This window comes from Pongo pygmaeus, chromosome 9, assembly GCF_028885625.2.
Source record: "Pongo pygmaeus isolate AG05252 chromosome 9, NHGRI_mPonPyg2-v2.0_pri, whole genome shotgun sequence".
Taxonomy (NCBI): Eukaryota; Metazoa; Chordata; class Mammalia; order Primates; family Hominidae; genus Pongo; species Pongo pygmaeus.
This window is the reverse complement of record NC_072382.2, coordinates 109,195,022-109,217,701: the sequence shown is the minus strand read 5'-3', so window position 1 is coordinate 109,217,701 and position 22,680 is coordinate 109,195,022. Positions and strand designations below refer to the sequence as shown.

Here is a 22,680-nt window from a genome sequence, read left to right as displayed (position 1 = left end):
ATTGGAACATTATATTTATTTTTTGCCTCTATTGAGTCATTCTACAATATTCAACTTAGCTTCTATAGAAAAATGCTATCTTTTCTCACTTAATTTTCATTCATTTATGTAATATTAAATTAAATAATAAAATAATTACAATGATAAGGGTAACTGGCACAGTGATTTGGGAACATACACAATTTGACTTGTTAAGCATATAGCTCTACTGGTGAGAATAGAAGTGCATGAACATATTGGAGAGTTGTCTGTCATCAACAAATATTCAGGGCATGGGTACGCATTATAGAAGGAATGGAGCATGTTGGTTGGTTAAATGGATGTTGGTTAAAAGAACTTTTACTTATGTGACCAGCATTGTCTTGTGCATTCTAGGGGATACAGAAATACCTTCAACCTTGATTTTTTTCCCCTCAGATATTAGACCTGAATATCTAACATTCCTCTTTTTTTTTTTTTTGAGATGAAGTCTCGCTCTGTTGTCCAGGCTGGAGTGCAGTGGTGTGATCTTGGCTCACTGCAACCTCCGCCTCCGGGTTCAAGCAATTCTGTGCCTCAGCCTTCCGAGCAGCTGGGATTACAGGTGCCCACCACCACGCGCGGCTAATTTTTGTATTTTTAGTAGAGACAGGGTTTCACCATCTTGGCCAGGCTGGTCTTGAACTCCTGACCTTGTGATCCACCCGCCTTGGCCTATATCCAACATTCTAAAAGAGATTTTAACTTATCAAAATCAAAGCTCATCATCTTTGTTTTCAGCCATTCACCGTCCACTGTCATTCTCCCATACAGAACAAAATCTTTGCTCTTTCTGGGTTTCCTGCTCTGGTTAATGACCCCACTGTCATTAGAACATTCAGAACATGGCAAATATTCCTTTTTTTTTTTTTTTTTTTTTTTTTGAGACAGGGTCTTGCTCTGTTGCCCAGGTTGGAGTGCAGTGGCACACTCATGGCTCACTGTAGCCTCGACCTCCCAGTCTCAAGCAACCCTCCCACCTTAGCCATCCTAGTAGCAGGTACTGCAGGCACGAGCTACCATGCCCAGCTAATTTTTATACTTTTGTAGAGACGGGGTTTTGCCATGTTGCCCAAGCTGGTCTTCAATTCCTGGGCTCAAGCAGTCTGCCCTGCCTTGGCATCCCAAGGTGCTGGGATTACAGGCATGAGCCATTGCACCTGACTAGTGTCAAATATTCTTGACATGTATTTCAATGATTATAAATTTTGCTTTTAAATACTGCTTTATTGCATCCCATGTTTTCTGTTAAAAACTGCTTTGTGGAGATGTAATTGATGTACCAAGCGCTGCAAGTACTTAATAAAAGCTCATGAAACCTTCACCACACTCAAGATAATGAACATATCCATCCTTCCCACAAGCTTCCTCATGCACTAATTTTTCCTCATGCACTAAAGATTTCATCTACTTTTTTTGTGGCTTATGTTATTGCTCTTGTTACATTTGAGGGTGACTTTTGTTTATTTCTCTAGGTTCTTTTAAGATTTTTTCTTTTATCTTTTGTTTTATTTTTATGATCCTGCTTATTCTGCTTATTTTGATGGGCTTGTTTATTCTGCTCGGGAATTACCAGGTTTCTCGAATCTGTAGATTGAGTTTTTCCATCAGTTTTGGAAAATGCTTAGTAATTGCCTCTGTAGATTTTGCCCCTGCCCCATTCTTTCTTCATTTACCTTTTTTCTACATTTTTTATTTTACTTATCCTGTCTTCTGTGTTTTCTATCTTTTGTCTCTCCATGCTTTACTCTAAATAGTTTCTTCTGTCACTGATTCTTTATTTTGCTGTGTTAATGTGCTGTTAAGCTCATTCATTGATATCCTAATTTCAGTTATGGCATTTTTCTGTTTTAGAATGTCTGGTTTTTCTTTATATCTACAGGGTCTCTTTTTTATCATTTCTGTTCCCTGCTGAAATGTTCAAGCTTAGCATTTATATCTTTAAACATGGTAAGCATCTTTGTTTTATAGCCTATTTCTGATATTTGAATATTTGAGATCCCTGTGATTTTTTTCTGTTTCCCCTCCTAGGCTATCTTTTTCCAGAGCAGGTACTGTGTCTTATTCTGATTCAGAATGTCTGATATGGAGGCTGGCTTTCTATATTTATAGAAAGCTCACAGGTGATTTTGTTATTTAGCTAGATTTTATACCATTGAGTTAGAAAATGCTGAAATACTAAAGTTGTGTAGTATCAACTCCAAGGACAGTGGGATTTTAGATTTGTTCTTTAAGACAAAGAATAAATAGAAATTGATATAGGCCCCCAATGGTAGTTCTAATCATCATTCAATTAAATATTCCAGTCAAATACTAGAAACTGAAGAAGTTAAAGACTATGTATATTGGTTTCAGATCCTGGGATGTTTGTACCAGGGCTGAATTAAACACTGGACTAGTTGGGGGACTTGGGTTTTAGCTTATCCCTATTAGTAACTTTTAATTGACCATGGAGACAATTTCGGTGCTTTCTGTCTTAAATTGAAGTTGACATGTAATACTTGCATTTTAATTGTCATCAGGAGTTGATACACAGTTATTAATATGAATAGTAGCTACTATGGCTTCTACTCCTTTGACCATCAGCACTACCATTGCCATGATCATTACCACCAACAGCTAACTATTCTGTGCTAGAGACTGTGGTAGATGCTATATTAAGTGAACTTTTCCTCATGGGGAGCAATCTAGGGCCTCAGGAATAGATATACCCATGACTGTTTTTCTTGTTACTCTAGCTGTCTCATTTTGGTTCTTTGTGAATCTGATGGTTTACTTTGCTTAAAGAGGAAAGCCCAGAAAATAAACAAATAGAATTTAGGAAGTCTTCTGTCCAAATATAAAATATACACCACCCTATTTGTAAAAATACATTATTTATGATGAATTCATTCATTCATTCAAAAATATTTGTTGAATATAATGTACTAGACAGACTGTAACAAGTAAACAAAGATACAATTTAAAATATTTTTTAAGCTAAAATATTTTGTTACCTCTATAACCTTTTCATATGTAAAGTAAAACTTAATTTTATCGAAGTGGTTTGTGAGCCCATTTTTGAATGTTGGTGGATTTCGCTTCATAGTTCCTGCAAACAAATGAAACAAATAAATGAAGCCATGGTATGATAAGTGAGAGCTCAAAGCAAGTGGTCTCAGTGTAAACACATCAACATAATATATTATCTGTTAGGCATTTAAGCTAAGCATTTATAATATTGAATGTGCAATGGTGGCTAAAGTGTCTCCAATTTTACATTTTCTTTTTTAGCTGATTTACCAGTTATGCAACATATATTTTGTTCTCCATTGTGCCATTTGACAGTGTGTCTAGACTGTTAGCCAAAAAGACGCCTTTTATTTTTATTTTACATTATACTTGAGCTTAGCTAGACAAAACAGTTCAAAGCCATCTGTATTTGGGGGTGAAGAGTAAGAGAGGGCAGAATCTATTTGTTCAGCAGCTGAGGCCTAGTTTTGGAAGTCAGGGTTGTATTTGAAAGGTGGAATTTGCCGACTTTTGCTATACAGTAGATTTTTTTGTGGTTTCTTTTTAAATTTTTGCTGGATCTAATTTTGCCTATTTCACATATGGAGTACTACAGGCACATTCCCAGACGTATACCCTAAATGTGTGCATGGTACCTGATCAACTAGGAAAGCTTCTACACCGGAAGCATCAAACAGTGTTCTGCCTCTCATTTTCTCTCAGTAGCAATGAGAAATAAGTGCCTTTGGACCACAGTGGTATTTAGCTGCTGCCCGTAACACTTCAGTGCCTACTCTTTGATGCCATAGGGCACCATCCTGTGCTAATGTGTGCAGTTTTTCTCCTCTCATGACCAGATTATTGAGGCTTGTACTTTATGAAATTGCTGCTGGCTGCAGAACAAGGGAATAGAACTTGTTTTCTTTTAGTCACTTTCAAGTGGAAGGTCCTGTATGTTGATCACAGGTTGTGTTGGTGACATTGCCACTTTTCCTTCGAGCTTCGTAAGACTTTGTAATTTGGGGATTCTAACTTTCAAGAAATTTAGCCAATGGATTTAAGTTTCCTGTGTGTGGGGGTTGTTTTCTGTTTTTGCTTTTTATTGTTTTGTTTTTTAAACATCCCTTACCAGTAGGAATCAGGGAAGGGAAACAGGTTTGTGGTGGGCCTTGATTTTTTTTTTTTTTTTTTTTTTTTGGTGGAGTCTCGCTCTGTTGCCCAGGCTGGAGTGCAATGGTGCGATCTTGGCTCACTGCAACTTCCACTTCCTGGGTTCAAGCGATTCTCTTGCCTCAGCCTCCCAAGTAGCTGGGACTACAGGCGCCTGCCACCATGCCGGCCATTTTTTGTATTTTTAGTAGAGATGGGGTTTCACCATGTTGGCCAGGCTGGTCTTGAACTCCTGACCTCAAGTAATCTGCCCACCTCGGCCTCCCAAAGTGCTGGGATTACAGGCGTGAACCACCGCACCTAGCCAGTGGGCCTTGATTTTGACCTGTTCTAAAGGAGGAGGCCATATGGCATAGGTAGAAGGTTTAAAGGTCACTAGCATCAGCCATTAGTCTCCAAGGTGTCCCCAGGGCAAAATTACTGTCAATTCCTCTGCCCTGGAAAATACCAGCAAGCTTTTCTTCCAGTTACTCTTCAGCTTAGCAAAGTGTACTTCTGGGGGTATCACCTTTTGTGGAATTTCCTCTTTGCTATTTAAAATAAAAAGGAAACTCTTACTTCATTTGGGTCAAATGAAATTGTTAGCACAACTGTAGAATATTTCTGTTTGGTGGACTGTGGGAAACAGGTGGACTTTCAGCTATGAAATATTTTCTCTAGTTAAATATAGTAAGTTCTGCCCTCTTAGCTTTTATCATTCTCTATGAATCACACATCGTTTTTCACATCATATTGTCACTTGTCCAGCTGTTCTTTAGGGATTTCTCTAAAAAGGTTAATCGTCTCAGCCTCTTTCTAACCATTAAGGATCAGGATTAAATCTGTCTTCTTTCTCAAAAGTGTTCCCAGTAGCAATATATTCTTCTTTATCCTATTTAGCCAACATGGAGATCTGTTTATTCCTTCATGTGCTTTTCTGTTATGAATGTTAACTTTTCTTGGTTTGATAGATTGATAACTGTGTCTGGCATTTTTGTTCTATTGTATTTTGGATGTGTGAAAGTTGTATAAGATGAGAATGTCTAAGGGTTTTGTTTGCTTAGGACTGAACATGCCCTATGAGCTTGCTGGGCACTTGATCTTTATTGACTCTGCCATCTCAGAAAATAGGTAAAAACAAAAAGAATAATTGGAAAAAGCTCCTGTGGAGCAAAATTTTCATGTGGCAGAATGATTCAGCAGTTTCAGGGGAACTTTACTGATTGAACATTTTTTTAAAGTCTTTTTATTTTGTGGTCTTTTAACAAGCATTTAGTTAAAGTACAGATACTTTAAATATGATGATACTGAAAATACTTTATTTTGACGATGGAATGTTGTAGGAAAAATTTAATTTTCATAGGAAGTCTACATTTAATTTTATAAGTAAAATTATATCTAAATTTAAAAAACTATACTGTCAAATTGTATGCTAAAATAAGTTTCAGAGATATAAAGGATAAAATGTGTTAAAAAAATAACAGAAAATCTGTAATAAAATAGGAGCGAATATTTATCTGATCAAGATGGGGGCTTTTTAAGCATATGAAGAAATTGTGTTTTTGTGTCTTGTAGTCATAAAATAGATTGACAACATTAAAAAAAAATGCCGAACTTCCAAGGCCGGCTATCTAAATTGTGGGTCCCAATTCCAAATGAAAGTGTAGACTCCTTATTCAAAAGATAGGAAAATGGACCAGAAAGGCACTAAAGTATAAAGCTTTTCCTTCTGTGGTCTTTCTCATCTTGTCAAAGTGGTTTTTATTTTCTATTTAGTGCCATCAGTGTAAAGAAATCTAAATTTTGATTTATTGGCATGAATTTTACCATTTGTCTTCATATTGTGTGACACTAGTTTTAAATGCAAATGTAAGAACATGTAACTCATATGGAATCACCAAACTTTTTTTTTTTGTCTTCAACTTTTATTTTAAGTTCAGGGGTACATGTGCATGTTTGTTACATAGGTAAACATGTTCCATGGTGGTTTGCTGCACAGATCATCCTATCACCTAGGTATTAAGCCCACCATCTATTAGCTATTCTTCCTGATGCTCTCCCTTCCCCCACCACCCCCTCCAACAGGCCCCAGTGTGATGTTCCCCTCAATGTGTCCATGTGTTTTCATCATTCAGGTACCACTTATAAGTGAGAACATGTGGTGTTTGGTTTTCTGTTCCTGTGTTAGTTTGCTGAAGATAGTGGCTTCCAACTCTATCTGTGTCCCTGCAAAGGACATGATCTCATTCCTTTTTATGGCTGCATAGTATTCCATGGTGTATAAGTATCACATTTTCTTGTTCTGGTCTGTCATTGATGGGCATTTACATTGATTCCATGTCTTTGCTATTGGGAATCACCAAACTTAAACAATTTGTATTTTGTACTTGTACATTTGTGATCATTTTTACCAGAATAGTGGAAACACTGCACAAAACTAACCCAACAATAACCATTTTTATTTCACTTCTTGATGTGTGCACCTTCTGCTAACATTGTGTATCTTCTAGAAGGACTGGAAGGAAATGGAATTATGAATTTTCGGGAGTCTGGCTCCAGGCTGAAACCCTATGTGATTTTTCAGGCCTCACCATAGGTGATGACAAAGGCTTTACCTGGTGGCCTCATGGGGGAAAGCTGCCCTCCCCATAGTAGACTTGATGCACAGCCAGTGCATTACAGTCTAAGTGGAGTTGTAATGAAGGGGTCAAACCTCCCTGGCTGGTTATGCTCTTATGCCTATTTGCATTCCTAGCCTAGACACCTTCATTCCTCGAACTCTTTATCTGAGGTCTTTGGCTGAGGTCCTCTTCAGGCACCTCTGCCGAGGCCTTTTTGTGGAGGAGGGAATTGGAAACCTCAAAGACATTTTCCTTACTCTGACTTAGTACTAGCTACTTTTCAATTCCTAGTCCTTCCCCCTCACCCTTCCCCTGACCGCTGGGTTTATAACACCGCTGGAACCTTTCATTCGGGGTCCCCTCAGCAGTGAGACAATCCCCACATTCAAGATGATCCACCTTACCCTCAAGTCATGCAGTGTTCAGTGGAGAAAAATGGGACTGGGGGGAGTTGGTGCTTCCTCTGGTTTTAGACCGTTGTTTATACTGTTATATCACAATAAGTGATCAACTTTCATTTTTGGCTTATTGCATTAATCCACTACTCTGAGCTCTTTCTTTCAGCCTTCAGGTTGTCCTGTCATTCCGTATTCTTCTACATCATCATTTCCACTGTTAAGCGGTTGGCTAACACAGGGAAGTAACATGAATAAGAAAGGATATGATGGTGGGGTTCCTTGTGTTAAAAGAAAAACTTTAGACAAGTTAAATTTAATTGAGTTTAATTACGCAATGAATGATTCATAAATCAGGCAATGCCCTGAACCAGAATAGGTTCAGAGAGACTCCAGTGCTGCCGAATGGTTGGAGAGAATTTATGGACAGAAAAAGTAAAGTGACATATAGAAAACAGAAGTGAGGTACAGAAACACCTGGATTAGTTATAGCTTGGCGTTTGCCTTATTTGGACATGGTTTGAACAGATGGCCACCTTTATTTTGTGAAACTCAGTGATTGGTAAAATAGTAGGTAGCAGTCTGTTTAGACATCCAGTTAGATTACAGTTCACTATGTATGAAGAAACTTTAGGCTGAACTTACAAGGAGGCAACTAACTTTAGGCTAAATTTAATTTAACACTTGATTGCTTATGTTTCTTAGAACACCATTGTCTTCTTTCTACATTTGAAGCAAGTTCTGGAGGACCCTCTAGGCTGTCAGTGTACCCCCACCCACTCAGTGGTAGACATAAAGTGTTTACTGTGTACTCTGAGTCTCGGTGAACTCTCACACTTTCTGTGTTCATGGGACATTGTGGACACATTACCCAAATGGGCCTCAAGGAACTGTGGACAAGCATATTGCGTGTATCTCCTTGCTTAATTAAACCCATGCTCCATTGTTACATCAGACTTCATTTAACACAAGTTCAAAGATAAAGTTAAGAATTTCAATCAGTAAGAAAAAAACAAACAATCCCATCTCCTGTAGCTGAGATTACAGGTGCCCACCACTGTGCCAGGCTAATGTTTTTGTATTTTTAGTAGAGGCAGGGTTTCTCCATATTGGCCAGGCTGGTCTCAAACTCCTGACCTCAAGTGGTCTGCCCACCTCGGCCTCCCAAAGTGCTGGGATTACAGGCGTGAGCCACCACGCCCAGCCAATTGTGAATATTTTCATACAGAAAAGTTGAAGAATTGTACAGTAAATACTTATATGTCTACTACCTAGATTCTACAATTAATATTTTAATATACTTGCTTTACCAAATAATCTAACCATCTTCTCATCCCTTTATCTGTTTATTGGTCCATCTTTTATGTATACATTTTAAGAAAGTTACAGGTATCAATACACTTCATCTCTAAAAACTTCAGAATTAATCTCTGGTGTTTCGAATGCTTTCAGGGTATGACTATATGAAATTATATGTAGACATTTGGAACAGATAACTGTTAGGAAATTAAACTCTATCACATTACTTTATTTTCCATACTTAGATTGGAAGGATAGGTTAGAAAGGAAGAAAACTACTTTAGCTCTGTATACTTTTTTATAGTTTACAGAGAATTTTCATATGTATTATCTCATTTGATCCAATATTACTATTAATAGTAATAGTAGCTAACATTTATTGAATGCTTACTTTGTACCAGGTACTATGCAGGTTTACCTTTAAGGAAGGTACTATGCTAAATTCTTTTCATCCCACTTACAGTTGGTTGTCACATCTGTTTTTCAAATGGATTGATTTCTTCCCTTAAAAGAATAGTTTTCAGCCCTGTAGTAAGCCTTTTAAGTTCATATTTGTCAGCTGCTGCTATTTTTAGACTGAAGTCTTTGGTTTTTGATGGGTTCCTAGGGCACAAGCATTTTCTTGGATGTTTTGTCATTATAGGTTGCTATTCAGAATAATATTTGAGCATAACTTAGGAAAAGTTGCTGAAAATGTTCCTTTTTTTTTTTGATTGTCTCTTTATTAATCAGCCTCTAATTCCAGTATGTTACATTACTTTAAAGGTGCATTTAATATTTATTTCTTCTTAGATTATTAATTATTAATATTCTATGAATAATAAAAAACAATAGCTAGTTTTTGTGTATTTGTTATATTGTGTGCCAGTTATTGTGATTGTCTTTATAATTGTCTATATAATTTATGTAAAATACTGTAAGAGTTGAGAAGCAGAGTGGGGTTAAATGGCTTATCCTGTGTCACGAGGCTAATAAATGGAAGAGCCAGGATATGAGTGTTTCAGCTCCAAAGTCCCTGTGTTTGACCTCTACTCTGCTGTTTTCTATGGTGTGATCCTGAGACCACCTGCTTCATAATTTCTTGGGGTGATTATTAGATATGGAGATTTCTGAGCCTTACTCCAGACCTGCTGATTCTGAATCTCTGTGGATGAAATACCTTTTTTTTGTCTTTTAGTTGATTCTCATGTACAGTAAAGTTTGAGAACCACTATGCTATGCTTTTCTGCAAGCATTATTATGTTTTAATCTCTTTTAGCCTAGAAAAATAGCCAAACTCTATTAATCATTCTTATCCTTGGAGTATATGAAATTTTGGATTGATCTTTATGCTTTTATCTTTGCTTCAAGATTGTCATGGATTTTAAGCACCCAGATGGTATTGCAGTGCCAGTTATGTTGCCTCGTCGGAGTTTGCTGGTGATGACAGGAGAATCTAGATACCTTTGGACCCATGGGTATGTATTGAAATATGACAGGATTCTTTTACTTTATGAGACTTCTCATTCTTCTGTGTCTGAGCCATGGGGACCATGCCCTGTGCCTGCAGATTGAGGCTTCTGGGTTCAAAACTCCTAGAGGCATCTATCTAGTTTTGTTTTTGTTAAACATTACCTTTTTACTTGGGTAAAATTCTTAATTTATAGCAAACTTGCAAGCATGGTACAGTGAACTCCCTTCACCTTTCACCTGCATTTACTAATTTTGAATATTTGGGACATTTTTTATTTCTCTCTCACATATGTTACCATTATTATTTTTACTGAATCATTTTAGAGTAAGTTGTAGACATCATGGCTTACTCTTCCATGCTTCATTGTGTATTTCCTAAGAACAAGGACATTGTGTATGTCAGGGATTGGCAAGCTGTGGCTAGTGGGCCACATTCAGCTCTCAGGCTGTTTTTATACAGCTCTTGAGCTAAGAATGGTTTTTACATTTTTAAAGGTTGTAAGACAAAAAACAATGAAGAATATTTGACAGAGACTATATGTGGCCCTCAGTGCCTAAAATATTCACTCTCTGGCCCCTTACAGAAAAAGTTGGCCAAGCTCTGTTCTATAAAACCACAGTGCAGTGCTCAAATTCAGGAAATTAACATTGATAAAATACTCTTATTATACTCTTATACAATCCATATTCAAATATTGCTAGTTGTATGTTATAGTGCTTTAAGCATTCTTTCTGATCCAGGATTCAGTCTATGATCCCACATTATGTTTAAGTCTTGTCAATTCTGTTTAGTCTTTTATTTGAAAGAGTTTCTCAACTTTCCTTTGCTCTTAATGACATTGACTCTTTTGAGGAGGCCAGTCGTGTTATAGAATGTTTTGCAATTTGAGTTTGTTTGGTTTAATCACAATCTAAAGAAATTAGTATGTGCTTCTGTTAGGGATACATCTCTAGCCTTTTGAGGAGAGACCATTACACTGCTGCAATTTACATATATTGTCCCTTATAATACTGCTGAGTTCTGTACTTATTAATTCTGTTCTGCTTAGAGATTTTAGCTGACATATTTTTATAAAAACTCAAGGAAATGAACATGTAAAAGAATTTATAACCTGTCCTAAATGTGAGCCATTAAAAAATGATGACCTGATTTTGTGCACTGGGGCTTAAATTTATGTGATTTTTTTTTCATGGCCATTAAAATATTTGCACTTAAAATGAAAAAGAAGTGATGATGTGATCCATTAATTTCAGGTCTTCTTAGAATTCTGAGAATAATGACATTTTCTTTTCTGGGTTCAAGCATTTTTGCTATCACTAATATTTAAACTTCTTAAGAGTAATAGTATTACTACAGCAAATACAAAATAAGAAATTACTTTTCATGGATATATTGTGAAAATATTTTAATCTATTCTGATAATGGTACAGGTTAATTTTCCTAAAACAACATTTGATCACATTATTGTCTTACTGAAAGCATGTTGTGCTATTAAATGTTAATAGAGTTGTCTCTGGAAAGTTAGATTATAGGTAATATTTATTTTTAATGCTCGCTCTGGAATCAGAATTCTCTACAGTATTTTTAGGGGAAAAAACCCTCAGTATTATTTTTGAAGGCTGCCATTGATACACATTGCCTGTAACGTCACTCTGTGTGTGTGTGTGTGTGTGTGTGTGTGTGTGTGTGTGTGTGTGTGTGTTAGGAAGAGAGAGAGATGGGGAAATGGGGGAGAGAGAGAGGGAGGGAGGGAGGCAAAGAGACCAGAGGCAAGAAAGAGAGAGAGAGAGATAACAAATGATACACCAACCATTGAGATGTTTATCAGAATCTTTGGGTGGAAAAGAGAATAGATGGGAAAAGCATATTTAATACACTTAAAACATGTATAAATAACAGGAAATAAGCCTTGATAAAACTTTTTGATTTCTATGCTGTAGAAACAAAAGCATTAGAAAGCATTGTAGAGGGACATGGATTGAAAAAAGTTAACACTGCCCTGTAATTTTAATTCCAGATACCTCAATCTAACTTTAATTTGTTCAAGTTCAAATTTACTATTCTAGCCATCGTACCTTAAATCAAAGGTGGAAGACCGGCAGCATAGGGATAAACTTAACAGTCAGGTATTTTCTATTTGGCTGATGCAATAGTTGTCCACATGGTGGCAGTTTATTTTTTTCAGTTTTCTACATATAAAAATTAGGAGTTTTCACATAAAAATTTGAATTTTCAGCTTCTCTTGAAAATTGAGAAGATCTGACAACATTGAACCTTAGTATTGCTTGGCAGCAGTACCTAAAACTATGTGTCACTAGCATTCTTTAGGTGGGGGCCTACTTCTCTAGTTCCCTACAGTTCCTACCCCTTTCTGTTACTCCCTGATCTAAGGCTGAGCATCAGTTGTCATTTAACACTGTGCTTGTACTATTGTTTTTATCTTAGAGTTACATGAAAATTGAGTATTTCTTGAACTCATGTCTGTATTAAAAGTAGGAGACAGGGCCAGGTGCGGTGGCTTAGGCCTGTAATCCTAGCACTTTGGGAGGCCAAGGCGGGTGGATCACAGGTCAGGAGTCCAAGACCAGACTGGCCAGTATGGTGAAACCCTGTCTCTACTAAAAGTACAAAAATTAGCCAGGCATAGTGGCGTGTGCCTGTAGTCCCAGCTACTCAGCAGGCTGAGGCAGGAGAATCACTTGAACCCGGGAGGCGGAGGTTGCAGTGAGCCAAGATCGCGTCACTGCACTCCAGCCTGGGTGACAGAGCGAGACTCCATATCAAAAAAAAAAAAAAAAAAAAAAAAAAAAGTAGGAGATGGAAAGCTAGCCTGAATGAGAATGTATGTTTCAAGAAAAATGGCACAGAGCACTCTGCTTTTTTGAAATGAGGATTAATGCTATGATAAACAATATATTTCTAAACAAGTTCCCCTGTTTCATTTATTTATGCCATCTGACTGGCCCCAGGAAGCATTATTTCGTGAGATTATGTGAATGCTCCTTTTAAGTTATTTCTGGAGCATTTTCCTTGTGCCAGGCATTGTTCTAAAAACTTTACATATATTAACTTAATTTACACAATCATAGTGGGAAGTTTGTTCCATGGTTTTGTCCTTATTTTTGAAGGAAATTGGAGCATAAACAAGTTAAGTAGCTTGTACAAAGTCACAAAGCAGTAAGTCGCAGAGCCAGGATCAGAAGCCGGGCAGTCTGGTTTCAGAATCTGTGCTCTTACCAATGATATTATGGCTAAATTTGTTTGCTCCCTTTTCTCTTATGCTGTGCCTTCTAACCTTCACACCTTTGCTAGCCCTGTGTCAGTTAACATATAGCTCTTTTACTTCCTTCATAATTTATCAAGCTTTCCTGACTACATAAACTTTAAATAATTTATTCCTTATCTTAACTTCTAAAGTCTGTATTGTTTCCTACTACCTTGAGATGTCTCTTCTATTATATTGAACTATTATTTAAATCTATAAAACTCTTTTTATATTCTTATTGAATATTGTCCCAATTTGATTATAATTTGAGTGCAGGGGGAAAAATATCTTTAGCAATATTTAAATAAATCATTACTTTAACATATGGATTACCTGTTCTTAAACATTTGAGATTGTTGGAAAAGCAGTTAAGAACTCCTTGGCCTTTGCCTAAAGTTACACTTTAGGCAAGTGAAGTAATTGATTTAAAAGAGCCATAATAGAGAATGACTTACTCTTCAAAAGAGGAATTAGCTTGCTAACAAGAGCTTCAAGATACTTATTCCTCTAAAATATCTTGACTTTGTTCACTACCATAGTTTTAATCATTTATAGCTATTAGAACAAAAGTAATGGAAATTTGGGCAATGATTGCTTTTTTTTGCCTCTACAAAATTGCCTTTAGAACAAGCTTTTTAAAAAGAGCCACCTGCACATTGTGCACATGTACCCTAAAACTTAAAGTATAATATAAAAAAAAAAAAAGCCATTCTGCTTTGTTTTATGAGGCTGGCATTAATTACTCTTGACACCAAAACATGTGAAATACATTAAATAAAAGAAAATTACAAACCAACATCTCTCATAACAGAGATGAGAAAATCCATAACAGAACATTAGAAAGTCAAATCCTGCAATATACATAAAAAGAAAATATAACCTAGCGGAGTTTATACCAGTATTTCAGAGTTGGTTTAGCATTTCAAAAATCAATGTAATTCATCACGTTAAAGGAATAAAGGAGGAAAAGCATAATCATCTTGATTGACGCAAAAAGTATATTTGACAAAATTTAGTACCCATTCATGATAAAAGCCCAGCAAACTAGGACAAGAAGGGAACTTCTTCATTGCGTTGAAGGGTATTTATGAAAAACCCACAGCTGACATCATACTTAATGGTATTCTATTGAGCGTTTTTTCCAAAGATATTGAGCAAATCAGGGATGTCCGCTCATACTCCTTCTATTTAATGCTGTATTGGATATCTTAGCCAGTATGAGAAGTCAAGAAACGGAATTAAAAATCATAAATATTTGAAAGGAAGGAGTAAAATTCTTTATTTGTAGATTGCATTATTGTGGATGTAGAAAATCCTAGAGAATCTACCAAACAAGTTCCAGAACTAATAAGTGCATTTAGTGGCATACAAGGTCAATATTTAGAAATTAATTTTTAGAAGATGAAATAAAAATGCTATTTAAAATAGCATCAAGACTCATAAATATTTCCTTTCCAGTACTCAGAATTAATTTAGTGCGGTGTTGTTTAAAAAGCAATTAGCCTGAGAATTCTGTTTCTTACAACAGATGGAGTGAAATACAGCAATGACAAAATGAAAGTTGAGAATTGAAATACATTATATTTTTCATTTTAGGATCAAATCCATTTTAGGTCAACATCTCTCTTTCTAGATCACCTGGCTGTTATTATAATAAAGAGGTATCAACAACTTAAGTAAAAAATTATAATTTTATATAATTTGCTGAGATCCTTCAGGATTAGCCCATTCCCTGCAAATATGAAGCCCACTTCCATAGAGAGATAACCTTGCCTAGAGTAAATCAAGAAGATCTGAGTCTTAGGAATAAGTTTTTAAAAGATATGCAACACACATAGACTGAAAATTCTAGGAAAATTATTGCTATCCCTAGGAAACTTAATATGGTTAATATATCAGTTGTCCCCAAAATCTATGGAGACAGTGTAATTCCAATCAAAACTCTAGAAGGCTTTTCTTTTTTGGCAAAATTGACAAACCGATTCTAAAATTTATAAGGAAATGTGATTGTCAAAACAATCTTGAAACAATGTTAGGGGATTTATTCTGCCTGATTTTTAAGACTTACTATATGGCTATATAATCAAAATAGTATTGTTGTACAGATAGACAGATAGATCAGGAGGACAGCACACAGTCCAGAGATAACTCCATACATACAAGGTCAGTTGATTTTTGCCAAAGATACCAATGTAATTAAATGTGGAAAGGAAATTTTTCATCAGATGGTGCTGGAACAACTGAATATCCATGTGGAAATAAAATGAACCTGAATCTATCTCATACCATTCACAAAAATTAATTTGAGATAGATCATAGATGTAAATGTGAAAGCAAAAAGTATAAAATGGTCTAAAAGAAACTTTATAGGAAACTATTTTTGTGACCTTGAGGTAGCCAAAGTTTTTTTAAAGAGAGATTTCATAACACGCTATTAAGAAATAATAAATTAGACCTCATCAAAATTAAAAACTTCTGCTCATCTAAAGATACCATTGAGAAAACGAGAAGGCAGCCACACATGGAGAGAAAATACCTGCTATTTATTTATGTTTACATCTATATCTTTATCTATCTGTATCTAACAAGGAATTGGGCAAAAGGTTGGACAGATCCTTTATCAAAAAAGGATCTATGTGTGTCTAATAAGCACATGAAAAGATGTATAGCATCATTAGTCATTAGATAAATAATAACTTAAAACCACAATTTCGTACCACATGCCACTCACTAAAATGGCTAAAATTTAAAATTCAGAAAATACCAAGTGTTGGTGAGAATGTTAACCAGCCTGGAACTCTCTCATATATTGCTGGTTGGAGTGTTAACATTTTACAACTACCTTGGAAAACTAGAAGTTTCTTACCTTATGACCCACCAATTTCACTCCTTATTACCTGTTAAAACCCACCAATTTGACTTCTAGGTATTTACCCAAGAGTAATAAAACTATATATCCAAAAATGATGTGTATAAGACTGTTCACGGAAGCTTTATTTGTAATAGTCCCAAACTGTGGACTTGTAATTACCATGTAGTTGTTTTTAATTTTTAAAAATCCAGTCCAGTAATCTTTGTTCTTTAATTGGAGTTTTTAATACTTTTACATTTAATATATTACTGATAATGAATTTAAATTTACCATCTATTTGTTTCCTCTTGGCATCATCTGTTCTTTTTTGTTTTTTTAGAATTGGTGTTAAATATTTATTTTATTTTCCCATGGAATAATTTGTTGGACATTCTTTTAATATTATTGTCTTGAAGATAATTTTCTTAAATACTTTTATTTCTTTGTTTTTCCACAATGTCTAACAATTCAGAGAATCCAATAGATATTTGTAATAAATTCTTCTAGATTTTCTCTATTCACTTAACATTTTTAAAGGCCTGAAATATTTTTATTAATACAATGTTAAGTAAATTTTTTCGACCATTGTTTTTAGAATCACATGCAGAAAATTTGATACTGTTCAAGCATCTGAGAGTCATAAAAGTGGAATTATCACCAGTGATGTTGGAGACTTAACTTTAAGCAAGAGGGGACTGCGAACATCATTTACATTTAGGAAAGTGAGGCAAACACCTTGTAAATGTAGTAAGTATATACTCTTATCTCTTCTGTAAAATGGAGTCAATTTAATGTAAAAGTCCTTTAAGATCCCATCAACACCTAGGAGAGCTTTTTCTGAATCTCTCTAATGGCATTTCCTGTATTTTGCCTTGTATTGCACTTTCATGCACTTTTCTTAACCACCCTCATTAGAGTTTACATTCTTTGAAGGCAGGGTCTGCATCTTATCATCTTTATTTTTTCCAAACTTAGTACTTGAGCTGGGTGCCCAATAAGTATTTTACTTATTGAAGTAACAGTTAAGAGCGCTGCAGTTGAAGGGCAATAAAATATTACTTGCTTAAAAATGGGTATTGTTGGGAATGGTTTGTCAAGTTTCTAAATTATATCTTATTAATCCAACAGGGAAGTTGGAGATGACAAATAGTTCTATAGTACATAACTCTAGGGAGATAAGCAATAGTTTATGTTTTAGTCAATTTGAAAACTCAGAAGGGAATAAAAACTGCTCAAAAACTTGTCAAGAGGATGCTATTTTGAATCATCTGTGCAAGTACATCATGTTCTGGATTTCTTTGACTCAATTAACAGACACCTCTTTCATTTTGTAAATAATATTTTGTAATGATAGTGATAATAAAATCCTTTTTATATCTTAGGGGTTTTAATTATGGGTGGTATCTACCAACAGCTTTTGGATTTAGTCATGATCTTAAAAATATTTAATTAAAAACTCTTACTATATCTACAAAATGTTATCCTTTTAGAAAACTTGAAATTTCTATATTTTATATCTTGATGTTAGTGAAGCTTAAAAGAGCTTTTTATTTTACTAAAAGTGTCCTTGAAGCCTTAAAATATCGAATTTTAAAAGTTAAATTTAAAATGTTTATTTATTATTTGATGAATATTGAACATTGCAGATAGTGAGTTATATGGTATAGAAAAATAAAGCATGGCTCCTGTTCTTAAGGAACTTAAAGTGTAGTTGGAGAGACAAGCTAGTTTTCTTATGCAAATGTTTGTCATGGGCATTTATTAAATGTAAGAAGCTGTTATTGGGGATTCAGTTTACAGATTTTTTTTTAAAGATGAATAATAATTGTGGCTGGCACAGTGGCTCGTGCCTATAATTCCAGCACTTTGGGAGGTTGAGGCAAGAGAATTGCATGAGGCCAGGAGTTCAAAATCAGCTTGGACAACATAGCAAGACCCCCTGTCTGCAAAAAAATAAAATCAAAATTTAGACAGGCATGGTGGTGTGTGCCTGTAGTCCTACTTACTAGGAAAGCTGAGGCGGGAGGATTGTGTGAGCCTAGGAGTTCGAGGCTGCCGTGAGCTATGATTGCGCCACTTGCACTGCAGCGTGGGTGACAGAGCAAGACCCTGTCTCAAAACAAAAAAACAGCCACAGAAAACCCCCCAAATTATAAATGTTTATCATGTACAACATGATGTTTTAAAATACGTGTATATTGTGGAATGGCTCAATTGAGCTAATTAACATGTATTATTACCTCACATACTTATACTTTTTTTGTGATGAGAACACTTAAAAATTTATTCTCGGCTGGGCGCGGTGGCTCACACCTGTAATCCCAGCACTTTGGGAGGCCAAGGTGGGCAGATGATCTGGGGTCAGGAGTTCGAGACCAGTCTGGCCAACATGGTGAAACCTGTCTCTACCAAGAATACAAAAATTGGCCAGGCATGGTGGCACACGCCTGTAATCCCAGCTACTCGGGAGGCTGAGGCAGGAGAATCACTTGAATCCGGGAGGCGGAGGTTGCAGTGAGCCGATATCATGCCACTGCACTCTAGGCTGGCCAACAGAGTGAGACTCTGTCTCAAAAAAAAAAAAAAAAAAAAGAATTTATTCTCAGTGATTTTCAGGAATACAATGTATTATTATTAACTATAGTCACATGTTTTACACTAGATCCCTGGGACTTATTCTATCTAACTGAAATTTTGTATCCTTTTATTAGCATCTCCCTGGCTCCCACCCCAACTGCCCCAGCCCCTGGTAACCACCATTCTACTACTCTCTATTCTGTGAGATCAGCTTTTTTTAGATTCCATATATGAGTGAGATTGTATAGTATTTGCCTTCTCTGTCTGGCTTATTTCACCTAACATAATACCCTCTAGGTTTCTCCATGTTGTAAATGGCAAGATTTCCTTCTGCTTGTGGCTGAATAGTATTCTGTTGTGTATATGTACCATATTTTCTTTTTCCATTCATTCACTGATAGGCACTTTGATTCCATGTCTTGGCTGTTGTGAGTAGTGTTGCAGTAAACATGTGAGTGCAGATGTCTTTCTGACGTACTAATTTCATTTTCTTTGGATACATACCCCATACTGGTTTATAAGATAGTACTTATTTTTAATTTTTTTTTTTTTTTTTTGAGCAAGGCAGAGAAGGGTTTTATTGAGTGACAGAACAGCTCTTGATACAAGAGGGGATTGAACCTGAAGTGGGTTCTGTGTGAGAGGGGGCCCGAAGGCAGGTAGTCCCCTGTTTCTAAGTTTTTGAAGAATCTCTGTATTGTTTTTCGTAATGACCATTCTAATTTACATTCCCACCAACAGTGTGCAAGAGCTCCCTTCTCTTCTTATCCTCACCAACACTAGGTATTTTTTTTGTCTTTTTTTTTAAAGACAGTCTTGCTCTGTCACCTGTGCTGGAGTGCAATAGCACGATCATGGCTCACTGCAGCCTTGGCCCCCCCAGACTCAAGCAGTCCTCAGTAGACTTATTAGGGAAGAACTTTTTCTTTTAACGGACAAATCAGAGTCTGTCTACCCACCAAATTTGCATTGATTTTTTTTTTCATTTAAGAAAACTTGATACCTTATGAGTTATTCTGATAAAAAGGAAAGGTGTGTATTGCTTTGTTTTTCATTAAGGTTACCCGTTGGTCTGTGATAGCCAGAGGAAAGAGACTCCCCCCTCATTTCCAGAGAGTGATAAAGAAGCCTCACGGCTGGAGCAAGAGTACGTCCATCAAGTTTATGAAGAGATTGCTGGGCACTTCAGCAGCACAAGACATACCCCTTGGCCGCACATTGTGGAGTTTTTGAAGGCTTTGCCAAGTGGTTCAATTGTGGCTGATATTGGATGTGGTAATGGAAAGTATCTTGGCATCAATAAGGAGTTATATATGGCAAGTAATGTTGCTTTTGACTTTCTTTTTGCTTAATTTGCAGTGGTTATCATCATCTTTCTTCCTCATGATATAATCCTATTTTTTTAGGTCATTGCCAGAAAGTTATAACCAACAGATTGAAAATTAATGAACACTTCCCCATTCTTTCTTATTCCTCTAGGAATTTATGGGCACACCATCATTATATAATTTTTTTTCTCCTTTTAGATTTTGCTTTCTACCATATTATTTTATCAGTAAAACTATCTTATAGTTATAAAACTCTTTACAGATTAGAAAGGTTTTTTATAGAAATCATTTTTTGGCTTGGATCCCCCTAAGTATGAAGAAGATAAAGCTGATATTTTCATCCATCTTTTGTAAATGAAGAAATTGGGGCTCACAGTGATCATATTAATTTCCTGATGTCATATAATTAGGGGACATAACTGGAACTTGAACCTATGTCTTGTACTCCAAACTTTATTCATAGTAGAAAAAAATTTTCTGTTTATTGGTATCTCACTGTTGAGGAAAGGAAGTCTCAAATAGATTAAAAACTTGACCAAGGTTACAGTGCTAGACCCAGAATTTGAACCCATTTCTGTCTGATTCCAGAGTGTCTGTTTTCAGTTACTATTTTTTTCTATGAGCCATTTTTTTTTCTTTTGTGCTAAGAAGTAGGATGTGTTCTTCTTTTAGTGTATTGTTGTAAGTAATCATTTTTTAACATTGCTCTGTGAGGACTGGAGCTTCCCTTTCTCTAGATTAGGGGATTTAGGATGAGAGTAAGGGTAAAAAGAAGGAGAGCAGCCGACATTCCTGGGTTATTGGAGTATGTCAGATTACTTCTCATCTTTATTTTTACTCCATCCTAGATATTGTGCACCTACGTGAAGAAAGTTACTACAATTGTCCCTTGGTATACAAAATTGAAGCCAAATCAAATAATAAATAAAATGCATATTTAATGATCATAAAAGATTTAGCTTAAAAGAGAAAAGTGATATACCATTCTTCTAAGAGATTATATTTTTATCACCCCTACATGAGCAACAGTGGCTGTTCTTTGTAGGGCCATACATCTCAAATGCCTCTAGTTACAATCACCTAGGATTCTACTGAGGAAGTACAAAGAATACATCAAAATAAGTATATTAGTCCCTTGGTATCTGTGCGGAGTTAGTTCCAGGACCCTGTGGATACCAAAATCTGCAGAAGCTCAAGTCTCTGATACAAAATTATGTAGTATTTGCATATAACCTATACATATCCTCCTGTATATTTAAAATTATCTATAGATTACTTATGATATGTAATACAATGTAAATGCTATGTAAATAGTTGTTAGACTGTATTGCTTAGGGACTACTGACAAGAAAAAAGTCTATACATATTCAGTAAAGATGGAATTTTTATTTTTTTAGTATTTTGACCTGGGGTTGCTTGAATCCCTGGATGTACAACTCATAGATTCGGAGGGCTGGTTGTATTACAGCTTAGGAAATGTAGAGTTTGTACATTAAGAGGTGGATAAAAGAATAGCCTTTCATCAAGACAAGACATTGCTATTCATATATTGTTACTATGTTTACAATTAAATTTTAATTTATAAAGAATAAGGCTTAGTGAGTTAAGTTTGTTCATGTTGAAGAGGAAATAGATCTTTGATGTGTCACTTAAAATCACAACAAACCACAGTTCACAACAAGGTGATATTTTCTAGTGTTTTAATCTAAAGATACGTCCAAAAATGTTTCTCAGTAGGCTCTGCTTTTGCACTTTCTTGTTGATAATCCATGGTTTTATCTAGTCAGGTATCATTTGTGACAGTGAAACTAGGTCGAAATCAAATACACTGATTTAGTCATAGTGATAACATTATTATGTTACAATTGAGAAGAATGATTTCTTGATAAACAGGAAACGAACACAATCTGCAGCTGATTCCAGAGGGAATATATTTGGAAGGATTAGAAAATCATAAGTACACTCACTCAGTTTATCAGCAGCAGTCTGTACATAATTCTTTCCTGTCTGTTGTTCCCCGGAGCTTACTGAATCAGGCAAACAGTACTTGGCATGTGGTAGATGCTTACTAATTAATGGTTTATTGAATGGTGAGGAGCAAACCTGTGAATTTACCTTCAGCTTCTTACATGAAAACCAAAATATATACAGTGCTGTGTTTGGCAGCCTTGAAGGAATGTGACAGCCTCAAAATGGGTGGGACTTACCGCAGGATAAAATTACCTTTAGGATCTAGCTTTCTCTTTTTATGTAGAATCCAGGGTACTCCTTATTCCTTATGTTATAATAACTAACATTTGCCTAGCACTTCAATGGTTAATTAAATATTTAGTATAGATCATTTCATTTGATTCTTGTATTAACCCTGATAAATAGGTATTTTTCTCTTTATTTTTTAGATGAGGAAACAGAGGCTTTGAGGTAGTAAGTAGCTCTCCTAGGTTATTCAGCTAGTTATTGCTGAAACCAGAATTCAAATTCGGAGTTTACAGGTTGAGCATCCCTAATATGAACATTTGAAATCTCGAATGCTACAAAATCTGAAACTTTTTAAGTAGCAACATGACGCTCAAAGGAAATGTTCATTGGAGGATTTCAGATTTTGGATTTTCGATTTAGGGACTCTCAACCAGTATGTATTCTGCAGTTATTCCAAAATCCAAAAAATTCTGAAATCTAAAACACTTCTGGTCCCAAGCATTGGAAATAAGGGATATTCAACCTGTAGTATGC

At 35.7% G+C, this 22,680-nt stretch overlaps 1 protein-coding gene across 3 annotated transcripts in view; it reads left to right on the top strand.

Moving 5' to 3' along the window:
* The window catches only part of ALKBH8 (alkB homolog 8, tRNA methyltransferase), a 61,756-nt gene that overhangs the window by 22,243 nt on the left and 16,833 nt on the right, over nt 1-22,680 (top strand). For all 3 annotated transcript variants that reach the window (XM_054440414.2, XM_054440415.2, XM_054440417.2), the window contains exons 8-10: nt 9,824-9,930; nt 16,638-16,789; nt 19,679-19,935. In XM_054440414.2, coding sequence (XP_054296389.2) covers nt 9,824-9,930; nt 16,638-16,789; nt 19,679-19,935 — 516 coding nt within the window. The remainder of the gene's footprint in view (nt 1-9,823; nt 9,931-16,637; nt 16,790-19,678; nt 19,936-22,680) is intronic.